Below are 19,727 nucleotides of genomic sequence, written 5' to 3'. Positions count from 1 at the left end.
CACACATATTGTCATTAAGTACTTTAATTACTCTGTTGTGGTAATATTATAGTTGCTATAGTAACACAACAAGTGTAATATAAACAAATGATCCAGTGCTGTAGTTTTTTTTTACAATATGGGGTAGATTGTACAACAATTCACCACACTTTACTGTAGTAAAACTACACTTTATATTTAATTTTAAGAGTTCACTATTCTTAAAGGGGTGGTTCAGAATGTTATTTTTAAGGCTTGGTTGTGTTAATAAGATGCAAAGCAATGTGTGCTCATGTTTAACTTGAAGGAAATCGTGTTATTTTTTCATAAATCTCACTTTGATTATACACAGCTACTCAGCTAACATGAAAACGACTGTCATATTTCCTAGTTCCTCTAAAAGGCCCACCCTCAAGTGACTCTGATTGGTCATCATCATAATATGCTGTGATACGCCGATCGGCTTCACGTCACGCCCTGACAAGCACGCGCGTTTTGTGTAAACAGTCAGTCAGTCAGTCAGTCAGTCAACACGTGTCTGTAACGAGTGAAAATGGGATGCGGCTCCTTTAACTGTTTCTGTGCCTTTTAGTGTGTTTATGCGTGTATACGATGAAGCATCTGTAACACGAGAAGCGCATGTGCGCGGGAGAGATTTTTATTGTTCTTTTTCTCTCATGCTCGGATTAAGTTATTTTCTGTGGTGACAGAATAAAGCACAAGATGTGAGATGAGACCTTTGTGAGCCTGGATTGATTTGTTTTTGATGTTACACTCCAGTTGGGAAATCATTGCTGTATTTTTTTTAAATCAACGCGTTACAGGACGTCTTTCATGCATATGCGGAATATGCCTGTGTAAGTAACATGAATCGTTCACATATCTTTTGCGACTTTATTGTCCGAGTTGTAAAACGCATAGCATAGCTGCCTATAGAGAGAAACTCTGCCGTCTCACACAGAGAGACGCAGGTGCTGGCCAAGAGTGCGTGTATGTGTATGTGTGTGTGTGCCCGTTTACAGCCGTTTGATAAATATGGATTTGTAACGTTAGCTAAGTCGTTAGCGGTTACCATAATTTCCCGTTGTTTACATCTTTGCTACAACACACCGTTAAAGTTAGACACTGTACATGTCATGATCAATTTTAACAAATAAAAACACTTACAGGTCATGACTCAGAGTTCACAGCGTCTCCTTGCTCCATCTTTGAGGAGATTTTAACTGAATCCAGCACTGAACTGGGAGAGATTCTGGAAGCTGTGTTTTGTCAAATCATGCTTGCTATGTATTTTATAGTTCTCTGGAACATAATTAATATTGAACTGTAAGCATTTCTGTGTTTGGGTCGTGTCATTTGGAAGCCCAACAACAGAAACAGAACAGCTCTGTGGAAACAGCAGGATGGCATTTCTCCCTCTGCAGTAACGTTACAGCGCCTCTGGCCACGGCCTTTACCTGCGCAGTGTGGGATGCGCAATAACGAACTTTTGTGATCTCACAGGGGGCGGAAGTATTTTTTGTAGTCCCCAAAATTCGTTAATTGTAGGCGTTGCTAAGCTAACTCTGTACAAATCAAGGTCTCCCTTTGCATTAAACTTTGAATATTTTACATTCAGAGATGCTGTTTATGTTCACACAGCTACATTACACATCAACTGAAGTTTAAAATATAATATCGTAGTGGACCACCCCTTTAATACGACAGTATGCTTAAGCATTCATTGTAAATGCTAGCCTAAAACATAGACAGTATACATTACACTCAAAAACACTAGTATTTATTATATAATTTATCTTAACCTGTAAGTAAATAGTGTAGCAATATATAAACCATATAAAAATTCTTGGGATAACAATTAAATAGGAGGATCTCTGGAGAGCAACAGAACGAAAGGAAGAGGAAACACAAGGCACAGATTGTGAGTCTGCATTATCTGACGGAGCGAGAGCAGGTCGTTAGCACGTGAGCAGCCCAGCCAGTGTTGAGTGAACGCGAGGAGTTTTGTCCACAGAGGAAACCGGCACGTTCTTTCACCTGATTACATAAATGAGCTTACGACATTTGTCAGTGAAATAACGCCATGCACTAACGTCCGTCTCGCGAATGCACTGTCTTATGCCATTTTTATCTATTTTCCGCTGCGCGTACTGCGAACCTGGCTGAGCCAATAGCCCCGGACCTTGAGCTCAGAAGCTGAAATCATTCCGCGTTCAAAGTAAAAAGGTCCCATAGCCAAAGGGATATTAATGACAGCACGCGCATATATTCTCTAGCCACGAACAGAAAATAGAACTGTGGTATTTTTTATTTGTTAATGTCTTGCGGGCGAAAAGTGTGTTGTAACGCACGCGTTACTGAACATGTACCGAGCAAAATATTACTGAAAATGTATTAGTAATGCCTTAAACTACTGCGTTACAAGAAAATGTAATACATTACTGTAATACATTACTTTTGTAACGCATTACTCCCAACACTGGTACTGGAAATGCCTGGTTGTTGTAGTTGTTATCTAAAAGAGCGAAGTAAAAGGGAGAGCAGTCGAGCCAGCCTGTGTGTCATCTTATTCTTTATGGAACGTTCATTATCTACACGGATATAATACTTTTAGAGGCATATAGATCTCTGTTTTATCTGTTTTCTTTTTAAGCAGTGCTTTAGCCTATATGTTCATTTCTATGGCCTAAAATGACAGGTTGAGGGGTTGGTCCTCTAATAGCACTTTATATTGAGAAAGCTATGTTCATCATGCTCACTTCATTATGCAGTGAACCACTTGAATTTAAAGTCAATAAAATATTGGCAACAATAAAAAAAAGAAAACAAACTGCATCTTGTAATGGCAAATATAGGCTTGTTTTGTCTAATATCAATATACCCAAGCTATTAACAGATATTGCCAGATAATCACTGTACCTCACCCATACTTTAAAAAGACTGAGGGGGCTTTCACACCTAGACTTTTGTTTTGGAACCTGTCTCGTTTGCCCAGTTAGCGCTGTTCATTTGGCATATTTGAATGCAGCAATCACGCTCGGATCAATTGCTTTGAAATTGCTTAAATGAGGTGGTCTCGGCTCGATTGAAAAAAACTCTGGAGCGGATCGATTGTAGTGAGAAAGCGATATAATCCGAGCCCGGTTATATCACATTGTTTTATGGATATGTAAAAGGCATACGGCTACATGAAGAGAGAATTAATTATGAGTAGGGGGGGAGGTCATTCATCTGCAAAATAAACCATGAAACTTTGACCAATGTGAGGAGAGTTTACTCACATGTGACTTGTTTTAGCTCTTTTGGTCTGTTTAGAAACTTTGCAATTTTAAAGCGAACCGCACCAAGAGCAAAGAGCAACAATATAACAATTGTAATGTCTGTTTTTGAACAACTGAATCGATTCACAGGTGTGAAAGCACCCTCAGATCATTTGTGATTCTGACCGTCATCCTTTCTTGCATTGTCTTGAGCCTTCGCGTTAACAATTATATACTATATTGTTATAGCCTGCATTGGTCACAGTCATAATGCTAAATCATATTGCTTTCTAATGGATGTAAAATGCTCTGCACTTCATTTAGTCAATTTACAATTAAAAGTTTTAAATGTATAGTTATTTAGGTGAAAGTAACTAAAAAGTAATATAAGAGTAAAATGTAAAATATTACAATTCAGAGACAGTAATATTGTAAGGTAAAGGATTACTTTAAAATAACAGTAACAAGTAATGTGTAATGTGATAGTTTGGAAGTAACTTGCATAACACTGTTTGTTAGCATGGTTCTAGTTCGAATTAGCATGTTATTAGCATGATTTAAGCATGGATTAGCATGCAATTAGCTTGATTCGAGCATGGGTTAGCATGATTCTTGTATGAATTAGCATGTTATTATCATGAATCTAGGAAGGATTACCATGTTATTAACATGATTCTAGCGAGGATCATCATGTTGTTAGCATGATTCCAGTGTGAATTATCATGGTTTTAGCATGATTATTGCATGGATTAGCTTGTTATTTTCATGATTCTAGTACAAATAAGCATGTTATTAGCATAATTCTAGCATGGATTAGCATGCTATTAGCATGATTCAAGCATGTTTTAGCATGATTCTAGCATGAATTAGCATGTTATTATCATGAATCTAGGATGGATTACCATGTTATTAACATGATTCTAGCGAGAATTTTCATGTTAGCATGATTCCAGTGTAAATTAGCATGTTTTAGTATGTTTATTGCATGGATTAGCTTGTTATTTTCATGATTCTAGTACCAATTATCATGTTATTAGCATAATTCTAGCATGAATTAGCATACTTCAAGCATGGATTAACATGCTATTTGGATGATTTTAGTACAAATTAGCATGTTATTAGCATGATTATAGCATGGATTACCATGCTATTAGCATGATTATAGCATGGATTAGCATGTTATTAGCATGATTTAAGCATGTTTTAGCATGATTCTAGCATGAATTAGCATGTTATTATCATGAATCTAGGATGGATTACCATGTTATTAACATGGTTCTAGAGAGGATTATCATGTTGTTAGCATGATTCCAGTGTGAATTAGCATGTTATTAGCATCATTCTAGCATGAAGTAGCATACTTCAAGCATGGATTAACATGGATTTGGATGATTTTAGTACAAATTAGCATGTTATTAGCATGATTCTAGCATGGATTAGCTTGCTATTAGCATGATTCTAGCATTGATTAGCATGTTGTTAGCATGATTCTTGTATAAATTAGTATGTTTTAGCATGATTCTAGCATGAATTAGCATGATATTATCCTGAATCTAGGGTGGATTAGCATGTTATTAATATGATTCTAGCTAGGATTATCACGTTCTTACCATTGTTCTAGCATGGATTAGCTTGTTATTAGCATGATTCTAGCATAAATTAACATGCTATTAGCATGATTCTAGCATGACTTAGCATGTTATTAGCATGATCAAGCATGTTAAAAGCATACTTCCAGCATGATCTAGCATGTTATTAGGATGATTCTAGCATGACCTAGCAAGTTATTAGCATGATTCTAGCATGATTTAACATGTTATTATTGTGATTCAACCATGATTTAGCATGTTTTAGCATGATTCTAGCATGAATTAGCATGTTATTAGCATAATTCTAGCATCACTTAGCATGATTCTAGTACAAATTAGCATGTATTTAGCATAATTTTAGCATGAATTTGCATTTTACCATAAAGCTAGGATGGATGTTATTAACATGATTCTAGCATGAATTAGCATGATTCTAGCATAGATTTGCATGTTATTAGCATGATTCTAGCATGAATTACCATGTTATTAGCATAATTATAGCATGAATTAGCATGATTCTAGCATGACTTAGCATGTTATTAACATGATTCTAGCACGGATTAGCATAATTATAGCATGAATTAGCATGTTATTAAAGGGTCACAAGCTGAGCTGTTGACAGTCGTATGTGTGTCCCACACTGCTAAAAACACTGCCTTCTTTCATGAGTAAGACTTGGTTCAAACTAATCAGCGCGCTCTATTATGTATGCAGTGAAACTTCATTAATATGCATGATAGCCTCTAAGACTGTTTACCAGTTACAGTTTTCAGATGGCAGAGAGACGCTACATTGTGTTGCTAAACGGGAGAACATGAATTGTTTGGAGTTACGGGTCGTCAGTGTTGCTTATATAATTTGCTGCAGTAAGGATTTTGTTTTCATTTCCCCTCTATGAGAGCGCAGCTGGACTCACGTGTGGATCAGTGCACGCGACGCGCGACAGAAATACGTGTTTTTTTTTCCCTGAGAGCTTTTCTCATCTGGAAATGGTGAAATCTGGAAATTGCTGCTCATCTCCTTTTAATAAAGACGCTGATCCAGTTTGTGTTGATAATCCTGTCTTTACAGATTTGGTAAGTGAGCTACTAGTGGTCTTTGTTTGTTTATTCAGAGGCAAAGTTAGTTTGTATCTGTCCGCAGTACTCTTCCAGAGTTTTAAGACAGACCTTAGTCAAATGATTTCTAAGTCAATAAAGTTTACCGTACATTAACATCACTACAATATTATGGACAGAAAAATCTGCTGTAAATGCTGCGCATCTGAGTGTAAATGTTTAAGCACCACAACCAAACTTACCATCGCATTTTGTGACAGGAATAACACACGCGGCTTTCTGACGCAACCTACTGAGTGCATTTAAGTTACAGAGAAATGCGGAGGGTTTTTTGTCTCTCATTCGCTGTGCGGTAACAAACATTGCATGAAAAATACATGCTTCCAGCAATTCCTCAAATGAAATATCTCGTTTGTCACCAGGGGCATGAAGGAAATTCCTGAATGAAAGAAGCCAAACTGCAGTTAAAGTCCACTATTTAATAATTTGGCAAATAATTTGATTACTGATGTCCATGTAAAAACAGTCACTGTCTTTCTCTTCTGCGTCTGTGTATGTTTTGCCTGAGTGAAAATCAGCACGTGCCCAAACTGACACTTCCATTTTTATGCAAAGATTTATGGACCATCCCTTTTTCCTTCCTCCGACACCCCCCCCCCCCCCCCCCCCCCCCAAACAAAACTGGACACGCCCACTTTTCTGACTTTTTACAAAGTAGAGATGTGAAAACACCCTGCTAAAACGGGGGGTGGGGGGTCATAGCCCTTTAGCATGATTCTAGCATGGATTAGCATGTTACTAATATGATACTAGTACAAATTAGCATGTTGTTAGAATAATTCCAGCATGAATTAGCATAATTGTAGCATAAGTTGGCATGTCATTAACATGATTCTACAATGAATTTGTATGTTTTAACATGATTCTAGCATGACTTAGCATGTTATTAACACAGTTCTAGCATGAATTAGCATGTCATTAGCATGATTAGAATATAAATAGCATGTTGCTAGCATGATTGGCATCTCATTATGTTTTCTGTATAAATTAGCATGTCATTAGCATGATTAGCATATGAATTGCATGATGCTAGCATGATTGGCATGTCATTAGCATGTTAGAATTATTAGCATTTGTAGTTACATACAAGATAATATTTCTAAACGTTTCTTTCTTACAGTATTTGGTTATTTATAGTTGTACAGGTAAATATACACAGTACAGTACACATGTCCTTACAAACTTACTATGTCATTACTTTGTACTTACAGTTGAAGTCAGAATTATTAGCCCCCCTTTTTTATTATTATTTTTATTTTTTAAATATTCTTCAAATTATGTTTAACAGAGCAGGGAAATGTTCACAGTATGTCTGATTATTTTTATTTCAGGAGAAAGTCTTAGTTGTTTTATTTCAGCTAGAATAAAAGCAGTTCTTAATTTTTTAAAAACCATTTTAAAGACAAAATTAATAGCCCCTTTAAGCTATATTTTTCCAGATAGTCTACAGAACAAACCATTGTTATACAATAACTTGCCTAATTACCCTAACCTGCCTATTTAAGCCTTTAAATGTCACTTTGAGCTGTATAGAAGTGTCTTGAAAAATATCTAGTCAAATATTATTTACAGTCATCATGGCAAAGATAAAATAAATCAGTTATTAGAGATAGATAAGTTATTAAAACTATTATGTTTAGAAATGGGTTGAGAAAAATCTCTCTTCATCACACAGAAATTGGGGAAAAATATTCAGGGGGGCTAATAATTCTGACTTCAACTGTACATTGCTATTGCATTTATTATTGTTTATTTGTGTATTTCAAGTACAGTATTTGTGTATTTATACATAAATATACACAGTACATATGTAATTACAAACTTTTAGTTTGGATATCATTATTATGTCATTACATTATAATTATTAATTAACAACATTGTATTTGCCTTGTTATAACAATGTAATTAGATGGATTACAGTAGGGCAGAGCGGAGCACAAAGTAACACTTGGTCAAATAATAAACAAAGTATTGGGGTTAGACAAACCATTTGTTTTTACAAACAAAACACAAGCCTCTCCTACAAATGAGCTCTGAAATTATGATCGACGAACCTATGGTTTCAGTGCAGTGTTGCCAAAAGTGCCAGGAGTAAAATGTTACTATTTACCCCACCTGCGGGGCAAGTTATAACAGACAGAAGGTTAGTTGTAACACATGCTTAAAAAGGCAGATTACACACAATTTAAATCCAGTTTACTTTAAATAACAGCTATATTTTCTCAGTACCTAGCTCAATTTATTTTTATTCTACATAGCACAGTATGTTTACTTATTTATTGGATAAATACATTTGAATTTATTTGGATTATTATCCATTATTATACAATGCCTTTATTTGGAGTATTAGCAATAAAATTGTAAGAATTGAAATATTGCAAATATTCTGATATATTTGACAATTCAAAACATGAGCTGAAAACAGAGACTGGTAACTTCACAACTCAGCAAGGGGAATGCGGGAAAAACCAGTTCCTGCTGCATTTGCATCTGAGTATGCTGAAACTCAGCTTCATCCCCCCAACTCACGCATATGGTCATTTCAATGTTTGAATGTTTTAGATTAACCAAACTGACTTTAACTATCATGTTTGATATCATTTGAAATGTCTCAGTGCGATTGGTACAATGGTCTCATCCTCTCAGAAATAGACATAATCAAAACAATAAATATATAACTTCAGGCATCTTTTGAACCACTGTGAAGGGTGTGACTTTTTACACACACCCCCTTCCTTGAGGGAATTCTTGGATTATTTAAGGTAAGGGTTGAGGAAAAACTCAGCGCGATTCTGCCTAACCAGATCAGCCCATAACATGGCTTGTTCTATGTTATGTATATTTCAAAGTCAGGAATGCATCTTTTTCATCTTGGATTTATCTTTGATAATTTGATGTTTTGTATTGATCGTTTATGAATTGACTGATTGAATTGGCATAATACATTTACCTGACTAATAAATTGTTATGTTTTGAATGATTCAAACAGAGTTCGTGTTATTATCTTTAGTAGATTGTGGTAATTTCATAGCACCACAAGCCCCTGTTCAGGTTAGTAGCGGATTAGAACACGGTAGACGGAGCATTGCGGCACGCTACACGATGTCTCTAGAGCTCCGACTAACAAATTGGCATTTATTCATGTAAACTTAGGCTGTAAAAGGATATCTAAGGGGATAGTCCTTCACCCGATAAACTTTTAATACTATTTAGATAGTATAGTGATTATTCAAAGTTACTACTAGTTTAAGTACGACTGGTCTGCTTAATTCTATAGTAATGATCGTTATATGACTAAATAGCTCTGTCTGATTTAGGAGGTAGCAGATCTATGGGGACCGCATAAAAAATATCCTAATCTGAGTAAGTAGGGTTCTGCCTTTTTAGGATAGCGGTCAATCGCCACTGTTTAGTGACCAAGACTGACATGCTTGTGCTTAAGAAATTATATACTCGGCCGGTACAAGATTCAGGATGTTATAGAGATCCCAATGAACGAGAATAACATAAAATGATGAACCGAAGAGAATATTCAATCATAATCTAAATTAATGTGAACGGAAACAAAATAACCTTCTCAATGTTTTATAATTGGAGTCAGATAAAACGAGGATAAACATATTAATATTCTAAACCACCTCATACTAAAATTGGAGTCAGATATGAGTTAAGTTTAATATAAATCAACATTGTGCACTGGAAAGACCGAACATGCAGTGAACCTTCATCCACCATTGGATACCGTCATTGGACCAACTGGCTGGACCCTACAAAATATTTTTGTCAAAAAAAAAAATCGATTAAAAATCATTTTATTAAAAAAAGTTCTCAAAATTAAAAAATATTGTGTTAGTTTAATTGGTGTTCAACAGTGTGTGGCTTAATTTTAACACCCTGTTACAACTAACCCCGCTGTGTCATGTTTTCCTCAAAACTGGCTAGCAGTCACTGTGTGTTTCTTACATCTTTCAAAATGGTTTTATCTTTTAGCCTAGAAGACGGTGATCACAACAATACAAGATTTCACGTTCATACTTTCACAGATTATTTTAAATTAAAAAATATTGACTATAATAAAAAATGGTTTCTCTTGTGTTTCTCATCCATATTTCACCGAACTTATTCAATAATTGCCAGGAAGACATCTGCTGACACTGTGGTGAAAACCTCGGAAGAATGCCATGATCAAGCCTGAGCAAATACCTTAAAACTCTGTGTTATACTTAACCCCACGTTACTTTGTGCCCTGTACTCCCCTATTGTAAATGTCTTCTTGTATACTTCATGTACAGTACAGTATGTTTTATACTGTGTGTTGAAGAGTACAATTGCAAAGAAATATAGAAATGACTAAAACTAGAGATTTAAGTAGTTTTCAGAAATCATGATTTTACATTCAGTATTGAAAATTTCAACTGCAAAAATGTTGAAATATAAGACTTTTAGAGATGGTAGCAATCAAGAGATATAGTATCATATTCCAACTCATTATGTGCTGTGAATGATTTTTACAGCATTAAAGGGATCATCTTCAAGACAATACTTTCTATATAAAATGTGTGTAAAATCTAGACTAAAATCAAAGAGAAACAAAAGTTACATGTTTTATGTTTAGTAGACGTGAATGAGTCGACAGAGAAGCTGACTTAAACTTGCTCAGAGAAACGCTGTTGCTGTCAAACATGGTTTACTACACTAAGCCAGTTTAATGGTGGAGGGATTGATCAAATAGGCCTATTGATAGAAGGTTTGTGAAGACATTTCATGCTCCCTTTTATTAGCATTTTGTAGTATTTTCAAAATATTTTATTATATATAGTATTTTATTTTAATACATTTGAGCTCTCACACAGCTCTCCCACCTTCTACTTACAACAGGGGTTGAGGAGGTTATCAAGCCATCCAGCTTGAAAGACGGAGAGGAAAAGACGAAAGTCTCTGCACGGGCCTGGCCTGAGGTAAAAGTGACACTCATCTGAGAGGTCAAATATTTCATACACAAAACATTTTAAAGACATAAATGCAAACAAACTATTTTAAACACTGCTTGGTGACTACAGTTGACAATGCTTGATTAAAAGTTTTGAATGAGCACATGACACTATTCAGGCATTATTCATTTAGTAGTCATGATGAAATGTTTGCTACTGGAAATAAACACATTTTGTATTATTGCTGGAATCTTATCAAAACATGATCTTATTTTAAACTGTTAACATTAAATGTAATTAAATACATGACCAGCACTTGAGCATTACTTAGGGTCTGTCAGTAGTGATCGCCTGCCTGATTTTTGTTAAAAGGTGGAGGTTGTACAAAATTTGATAGAGGTGGTCACCTCCCTCCTACTTGTCTTTGCAGGAAAAACATCGAGTTACTGTAATAAGATGTGAGTGTTTCCAACAATAATAGAAAATAGTGATAGCTATACATAATTCACATATAAACGTTACTTGATTGATATTAATTCTTCTCTCCAACAAAGATGACTCTAAATATAGTCTTAATGCTTATACATATAACATATCTTAGCAATTCCATGCAAATGTCAACCTTGCCATGAAAAAAATTAAGTTTTCACCAAAATACAGAACCCGTTTCTTTTTTTTTTTTTTTTTTAAGCAAGTATTTTACAGAACTTAAAAAATGTTAAAAAATGTCTCTGTCAGCTTTTTCAAACAATTATATTTGATTTACCAAAGTCACACAAGTGGCAATTTCACATCGGTCACATCCATAACAACATTTTTCCTCATAAAGGCAAAAATATTACATAAAATAAAATCAGTCATTTTTGTTTTATAGAGAGCCAACTCTTATCATTTTGATGATCATTACTTATTTTAGGTCGTGCAGTTAAATTCAAAGAATTTCTACAAAGTATTTTCATTTAAAGTTTAAAACGTATACAGAACGATATTTTTCTGATCCCATAACTCTGTGGTCAGTTGTTCTGGAAACAGTTTAATGAAGTGTTAAACAAATATTTTCTATGTGAATTTATGTTTTGAGTTTTTGCTGCAAATGTCACATCCATAACACTGGAATTGCTCATATATAAATATAAATCTAACTTATTTTCAGCTAAAATCTACTGTATATCAATAAGCTTAAAATTACTTTGTTTCATTTTGTTACTGGATAATAATGTTAGTCTTAGTTTTATGTTTTACTTTACACATATGTCACATGACTAAATGTAGGCCTAATAATGTTATTTTGAGTTTGTTCTGTTAGCAATTACAACATTTAATATAATTTTCTTCAGTTAAATCAAAATTACTTGAGATTATCTAATCTTAAAATGACAGTGTTTTATTTAGTTTCTGGACAATAATATTTCAGAATCAGTTTGATGTTGTATTTACAAGTTTATTTCTTGTATTTATGTAGATATTTGTGGTGAAAATACTGTTCCTTATTATTGAGAAGTGAAAGATTAAAGATTAAAGCTTGTATCTAACTGTCTGTCTATTATATATCTAGTTTAGATAGCTTGTCCAATATGGTGCTGGGATTTTGAATGTAAACATGTGTTCCGGAATGCGCTGTCATAGAAACAGTAGAACGCAGGATTAAAAGTAGAAGACAGTTCAGAATCTCCTCATTGCGTCTTCTCATTGCAGTTGGTAATAGTAGTGTTCCTAGTGAATTCTGTTATTATGGCATTGAAAAGAAAGCGTTGTTCTCAAGACACTCAAGTGTATGATTTACATACTCGTACACCTCCGATATCCAGCGCCAATGTGGCTGAGAACCATTCACCTGTTGGTGTTGGTGAGGAGATTGAGATACAAGTGAGAAAGAAGAGGAGGTGGGAGAGTTTTGAAAAGCCGCTCTCCCTTTACGCTGAGGGTAAATCCAGTCACTGTTTGTCAATCTGACCATGCTTTGTGTTCACTAGATCTCTGTACATGTACATATCGGCCCAGACAGATTCTGTTTTGCTATTTCTGCTGAGAATTTTGTTTAAAAAGTCTGCAGATTTATGAGGAATGATTTTGAGAGTAAAATAACTAAAAACTGAACACATACAATATAAAAAATAACTTTTTAACTTGTTTTAGGTTTTTAACACAAATCTAAGTAGAACCAATTTGGTAATCAAAGTTTCTCATATTTTATACACTAAAAGAGAAATCCTTACAACAATCTGTATTGTACATAAATCATTTAAATAATTGCAGATTATTAATAATATCGCTGAAATATAAAAATGGTATAAATATCAATATTCAATGGACTCAATAATGGGCATAAAATGTGTATGATTCAGATTTGTTGAGGGCAAATTATGAGCATTCACTATAAGAAACCCAATTCATGACTGTTTCTGATCTCTAAGATGAAGTGTGTCTTTACACTTTACATCAAAATACAAATCAATTTTATAAGCCATTATCATTATCATTAATGCATGTGTTACATCTCTAAATACAGATGACAACCAGTGGATGACTTTTCTCAGTGGCCAAAAGAGAAAACGAAGTTGTCACAGCTCTTATGTGAACAATTTCCATCCTCGTACACCTCCGATATCCATCACCAGCCTTCAGTCCACTGATGTTGCTGAGGAAAGTGAGAGAAAGAGGAGAAGGACTGACAGTCCAGAAAAGCTGCTCTCCTGTAAAGTCCAGAAGTCCAGCAGCAGCTCTAGTGAGGAGGACCAGACTCCTGATCAGATTCACAAGAAGAGTTCTGAAGGTAAATCTAGTGGTCATTTGAGAATGTGTGGCCTTCTCTCATGATCCTCTTCAGTATGAAGTAGAGTACATTACAATAAGTTCTGTAAATATAAATATATATTTTTAAAAGCACTCTAAAAGTTTCAATCACTGTTTGCTGTATTTTGAAGTGTCCACCATATCAGTATTGTGCAGGTTCATTTTCACGATGTATTGAATTATTGAATATAGGTATATGTCTATTCCACCTCAAACATTACACACGTGTCTGTCAGTGCTTGACATTTCACATCAGCTGCAATTATTCATCTTTTAACAGGTGACATTCTGGACCAGTATGAACTCGGCAAGGAGATTGGAGAGGGAGGATTTGGCAGCGTCTATGAAGGCAAGCGCTTGGAGGATGGCCTTGAGGTGAACAATCCCTTTAACATATATTATGTTCACTTTTTAGTGCATTTGATGTGATTATAACAGAAGTGTTGTTTTGTTGAACAGGTGGCAGTAAAAATTGCCAGAAAGCCATCGAACATGAAATACATCAACATCGTAAGTAAACGTGTAAAGGCACTGACAACAGTATATTTGGGGAAGCAACATCGCCTAACTAATCTTTCTTCTAGGCTGGTCATCCTGAGCCCCTTCCATTAGAGATCGGCCTGTTGATACTGGCTCATAGAGGCGGCAAGGTTCCAGAGATCATTGAGCTACTGGACTGGCAGGACCAGCAGGATCGTTACATCATGATCCTGGAACGACCTTCACCATGTATAGATCTGTTGGACTTCATAATGTCTCTCGGCTCCATCACTGAACGCCAGGCTCAAAAGATCATGGAGCAGGCAACAACGGCCGGTCTCATGTGCTGCAGACGTGGGGTATTCCACCGGGACATAAAGCTGGAGAACCTGCTGGTCAACACTGACACGCTGGAGGTCAAGCTAATTGACTTTGGCTGTGGAGCTCTTCTCCAGGAATCTGGCTATGACAGTTTCTGTGGTATGTATTAAACTTAACACCTGTAGTCTGGACTGTCAATTTGACCAATCATGTATTTTCATGTTACAGAGAAAACATGCTTTAGTGTTTCATGCTGAGACCAAATCTTGTTCCTTCAGGCACAAAGGAGTACTTCCCACCGGAGTACTACCTAGACGACGAATACCATGCAGAACCATCCACTGTATGGTCTTTAGGAGTTCTGTTATTCCTGCTGCTGTGTCAACGATTTCCTGAAGTCACGGACACGCAGAGGATCGATGATGGAAACTGGACTGAGCCTGGATTGTCAGAAGGTAAGATGTCATTCATCACATCATAGACGAGCAGTTGTAGTTTAAATCATACAAAATCATGGATTAAACTAAGAGTTGGATATTGGATAATGGTGACAATGTTCTGATTCTAAAGGAGAGTAGAGTCAGATCTTATAGATGAATAAAATGACAGCAGATGTAAAGTTGAAGTTGATAATGTGTTTCTCTCACTTCTTCCCACCGTCGTTCTGCACAGAATGCTGTGACTTGATTCAAGCTCTCCTGCAGGAAAACCCAAGCCAGCGGATTCCTCTGGAAGAAATCATTCTCCATCAATGGTTTAAGGTACTGAACTGTAGATCAACTTCTAATGATTTGAAAAATAGATTCTCCTTTCATTTGAAAAAATGTTTTTTTTATTGTACATTTTATGGTTTTTGTTTATTGTGACGAATCTGAATCAATAACCTTGATTTGGTGTGTGTCTGAATGTTTCAGGTCAAGGAATAAGCAATAAGGAATGTAGTGCAAATGGATGGGAAAGATTATTTGCACTACTGAGCACCACAGTTCCTGATGCTAAAAAAGTACAGATTCAACAGTAGAGCTTAAAAAAGGACACAGCAGCAACAAAGAATCCCAGAAAAAAGGTCACAGCAACAACAGAAGATCCAGAAAAAAAAGATCAGGCCTCAAGAAAAGATCCTGGAAAAGACACAAAAGATCCTGAGAAGAGGGCACAGCCCCAACAATAAAAACATTTGTAAATAAAAACATGAATAAAATATACTTTGTCGCACCAGTCCTGTTTTCATAAAAAATACATCAAATCAGCCAAGATGCTGAAAAAGCAGACAGCAGTGAATGAAACACTTAAACAAATTACTCGAACACTTAAGTACCAGGACAACTAAACACATACACACTCACACACACACTTATAAACTGATGTGACTGTAACTGAGCAAGGTTTTGGGAAATTGTGAACAAATTTAGTAATTACAGCACAATGTAGTAAAAAGTGGGTAGAGGACTGTGCAGACACTCTCACACACACACACACATACACACACAGAGACTTGAACATATCTCTTTAAGAGGATATATATAATGATGTTTATACTGTACAGACTGTATTTTTTATTCTTCTACAATAACTTCGGGGTCATTTTCCTCTCGGGGACCAAAAAAAAAGTTCCTGTAAAGTCAAGATCTACTGGTCTGACATTTCCTCATCTATAAGATTGAATAAAAACGTAAGTTCAGACAGTATCAGTCAGAGGCCACTAGAGGACAGACACTAGCCATTCTGCTGGAAAAGCAAAGACAATTGGTTCATTTCAGAACAAGTGTTGAAACCGCATAAGGCCTAAATGACCTTTAACCTTTGATCGGTTTTCCCTCAAGACTCAGTTTTATTACTTGAATTTTTAAAATTTTTTTTGATTTTTTCCACACTGTTCTTAACCCTGGATTACCTAGTAAATTATAAGCAGTGTGAAAGAAAAAGCTAGATTTACCCAGCGCTGAGAATGACCCAGAGTTGACCTTTTCAAGTTTTAAAATCCAAGACACAATTAACAGATGTAAGACTGTGTCGCGGGACCAACGGGATTCAACTAAAATAAAGTGGACAGAGTTTGTCGGCCATGCTGCTTACAATCTCAAAACATCAACAATCACACTCTTACGTAACATCATTAACTGTGTCATACATATAGGCGTTATAACCTGATTAACTTAAGAAATAAACTAAGAAAATTTCTGTGTGTGTGTGTATATATGCGTGCGTGTGTGTGTTGAGACATTCTGAACGATATCTCAATATCTCAAGCATTCAAACATCAGACAGCTTCTAGGCTTTTCGCACACTTAACCCTCTACCGCATGGTGTTGCCATATGGCAACATGATATTTGTGTTCATTCCCCTGTCACTGTTTCTTTAAGACCAACATTGAATTGTTTTAGTTGGAAAGAGAAGACCTTAGTGTGGCCAATGATGTGCTTTGGTTAAGTTACATGACATGGGGCCCTATCATACACCCAGCGCAATGTGGCGCAAGGCGCGGCGCAGTAGTCTTTTAGTAGTTTCAGCTTGGCGCAGGAGTCGATTTGAGGCGTTGTGCTACGCTGTTTAAATAGCAAATGCATTAGCGCTTATATGTGCGCCCATAGGCGTTCTGGTCTAAAAAGGAAGGCGTTCTGAGGCGCACGGCTGGCGCGTTGCTATTTTGAGAAACTATAATAGATTTTTCATTAGACCAAAACAAACCCGGTCTAAACTCCGGCGCAGAGTTGCGCCTCGCTTACGCACTGCTTAATACGCACAAGAAAGCAATAGGCAAATATCTTTACATATGAAAAAAATTAATATTAAGGATATATAGGATATAATAAGAATAGATATAGGATATAAATATAAAGGATTAAAATATTACAAAACATTATTTTTTAGCCTACATAAATATGAAAAATCACTGCTTTATGTCTTCTTCATCTCGGGAGGCTTTTTCAGTTCATTCTTAACAATTTGCTTTTGTATAATGTTATTATTATTAGCAGTATTAATTATTATATCCATATTTATATTTGTTTTATTAAAAACAAGCTTAAATTTGCCCACCTGTCAGGTTTTAGACCATAAGGGGCACAGCATGTGTTTTAGGATATAACTCAGGTTTTTGAGCACATTTTGTTATTATTATTCATTTATTCACTTGCTGGAAATTAGAACTGAATTTAGAAATAGTTTTAAAACGAATATATTTGCGCTTAACAAGCAAAATTATTTATTTATAGACTAATTGATGTCTGTGTGTAAAGGTTTCTCTATTTAAGAGCGAATGTGAAAGTAGATCCATTATCTTTCATTCTCACGCAGTAGATGCTCTGTTTAACAGTTTTCGGTTTAAAAACTGTTAACTGTTAACTTTTTTAACTGTTTGCTAGTGAAATGCTCAGTTTTTCCACTTAGACTTACTTTGCGTCCTGTAAAAAGCGAATGCGCTCTTGGCGAGACGCAGCAGGCTCTTAAAGGGAATGGGAGATGAGACTCTAATTGGTTTATTCTCAAAACACACTTATAACTCATTAAGAAAATAAACTCAACCCTTTTAGACCATGTACCACATCGCAAAGCAGATTTTCCCGTCCTTAAATTAGCAAAAATGCGTTCTGACACACCCTGAAAGCATTTGCGCCCTGCGTTTTACGCTCTGCGCACGGACCGTCAAAATAGAGCCCATGCAGTGTTTTTCTGTGGCGTGATTTCTGGCAGACTGGCGTTCATTGTGAGTAGTTGCTGAATGCAAACGTAAACGTCAATAAAGACAAAGCATCAACTCATGTCAGATCAACAAAGAAATCTTTAACATCATCTCCAGTAAGTTACGATGACATATTCACTACTCATTTTTTTTTTTTATCAATTAAGTTTTCTGTAAATCGTTTAAATGTATGTGTTTCCAAGTGGCAACACTGTGGAATAGTGGAACGTGCAATATTGCAATGGGTTAGCTAGCTAGGTCAGCTGTGAACTTTTAAGTTGCAACAATAACAACATGAATGCTAGTAATATATTGTTGATTAGGTGTATGTTAATGACATTTGCATTATGGATAAAATCTAGTTTTAATGGCAATACTACTTTTGAATAGATATGAGAATGATGCAGACTGGACATTTGGTAAGAGCAGTGATGGAGACAGTTCGAGTAAGTTAGCTCTGAGGCAGATAAGACAGGCGTAGTAAAGTATAGTGTAATTTATAAACATTGTTAGCTAGTAGCTACTTTATTCTGATGTATCTGGATATACTAGACTTGTTATTTATTTGTTATAATATTTACTGGAGAAACTATTTATCTTTACTGTATGTTATATACATGACAATAACATATTAGCTTTTTAGTAATATTAATCAAAAAAAAATTTAATAAATGAAAGCTATTGGAATATCAGCTGTTGGAAAGTATGTACTGTATAAGGTGTCATTTATAAGTTAAGCTCCTTACCCAAGGCTGAGTGTACTCTCAGCAGTCTTATTAAAACTGCTTTAAAATGGTACAATATACATCCAAACTGGCAGCTTATGTACAAAGAAATTCACTTCAAAAGATAAAAAAGGCAAATAACTCAGGAAACAGTTGTTTCCAATCCTCCACTCAAAAGCTCTCCATGACCTCTGACCTGGCTGGTTAGATAAAATACTTTGTAAGAAGTCTACATTGCTGTTTTCTCAGTTATTTGCCAGGGCTTGAGATGAGACTAGAAAATTGAAGAATACTGAAGACGTCGATCAATGCTTGGAGTATGGATGGAAATTATACATCAAATATAAAGAAACAAGAGACAGATGGTAAGGGTGGATTCAGGAGCAAGTCAAAATAAGACAGGAAAATAAGACAAACAACATAAAAAGGTCTTTTAGTGGCGATACCTTCAATACTTCATTGACTGTTTCAAATGCCAGTAGCGGATCTGCTGGTGCTCTTTATAGTTAATTACAAACTTTGACATAGTTAATCAGTATGAGACAAAAATATTGAATAATACTCCAGTCTACACACTGGTCCAAAACTTCCAACTCATGTGTAATAGCAGCAAGAGCAGAGAGCTATTTTTTATATCATCACCTTGAAATTATAAGGTTGTATATGACATTTTTGTCAAAACTGAGTTATTCACATATTCTTATTAAATGACAACTTATCTACATTGTGGCATTTTATTTATAAATTCTCAACATTTTAAAGCTTTGTATTTAGAAAGCAAAAAAGGTTTATCTATAAAGTCGAACTCTAGCTTAACTCTATACGGTTCTTTGTCTTCTTCTTCATTC

General features: G+C 35.5%; 1 protein-coding gene across 9 annotated transcripts; it reads left to right on the top strand.

The window, feature by feature from the left end:
- The first annotated feature begins 484 nt into the window (after positions 1-484).
- On the top strand, positions 485-15,690 carry pimr80 (Pim proto-oncogene, serine/threonine kinase, related 80). 9 transcript variants are annotated; one of them, XM_073931691.1, is made up of 11 exons: positions 485-836; positions 7,067-7,091; positions 10,565-10,693; positions 10,825-10,904; positions 13,387-13,650; positions 13,951-14,045; positions 14,130-14,180; positions 14,255-14,630; positions 14,750-14,926; positions 15,144-15,232; positions 15,386-15,690. In XM_073931691.1, exons 5-11 carry the CDS (start codon positions 13,401-13,403, stop codon positions 15,395-15,397), a joined length of 1,050 nt encoding a protein of 349 aa, XP_073787792.1. In that variant the 5' UTR covers positions 485-836; positions 7,067-7,091; positions 10,565-10,693; positions 10,825-10,904; positions 13,387-13,400; the 3' UTR covers positions 15,398-15,690. The 9 variants fall into 9 exon arrangements, 8 of the variants coding, with proteins under 8 accessions (XP_073787792.1, XP_073787791.1, XP_073787789.1 ...); XM_073931690.1 differs by having other exon boundaries at positions 10,562-10,693; XM_073931688.1 differs by lacking the exon at positions 7,067-7,091.
- The last annotated feature ends 4,037 nt before the right edge of the window (positions 15,691-19,727 follow it).

Source organism: Danio rerio, chromosome 19, assembly GCF_049306965.1.
Source record: "Danio rerio strain Tuebingen ecotype United States chromosome 19, GRCz12tu, whole genome shotgun sequence".
Lineage (NCBI taxonomy): Eukaryota > Metazoa > Chordata > Actinopteri > Cypriniformes > Danionidae > Danio > Danio rerio.
Note: the sequence above shows the minus strand (reverse complement) of the source record. Positions and strands in the feature narration are given on the sequence as shown.

Excerpts from the sequence above, each read along its gene's own strand:
- pimr80 (XM_021468323.3), top strand. The coding sequence starts at position 12,609 with ATGGCATTGAAAAGAAAGCGTTGTTCTCAAGACACTCAAGTGTATGAT. Across the intron at positions 14,181-14,254 it reads ACATGAAATACATCAACATC|GCTGGTCATCCTGAGCCCCT; the intron begins GTAAGTAAACGT and ends TCTTTCTTCTAG. Across the intron at positions 14,631-14,749 it reads TGGCTATGACAGTTTCTGTG|GCACAAAGGAGTACTTCCCA; the intron begins GTATGTATTAAA and ends TTGTTCCTTCAG.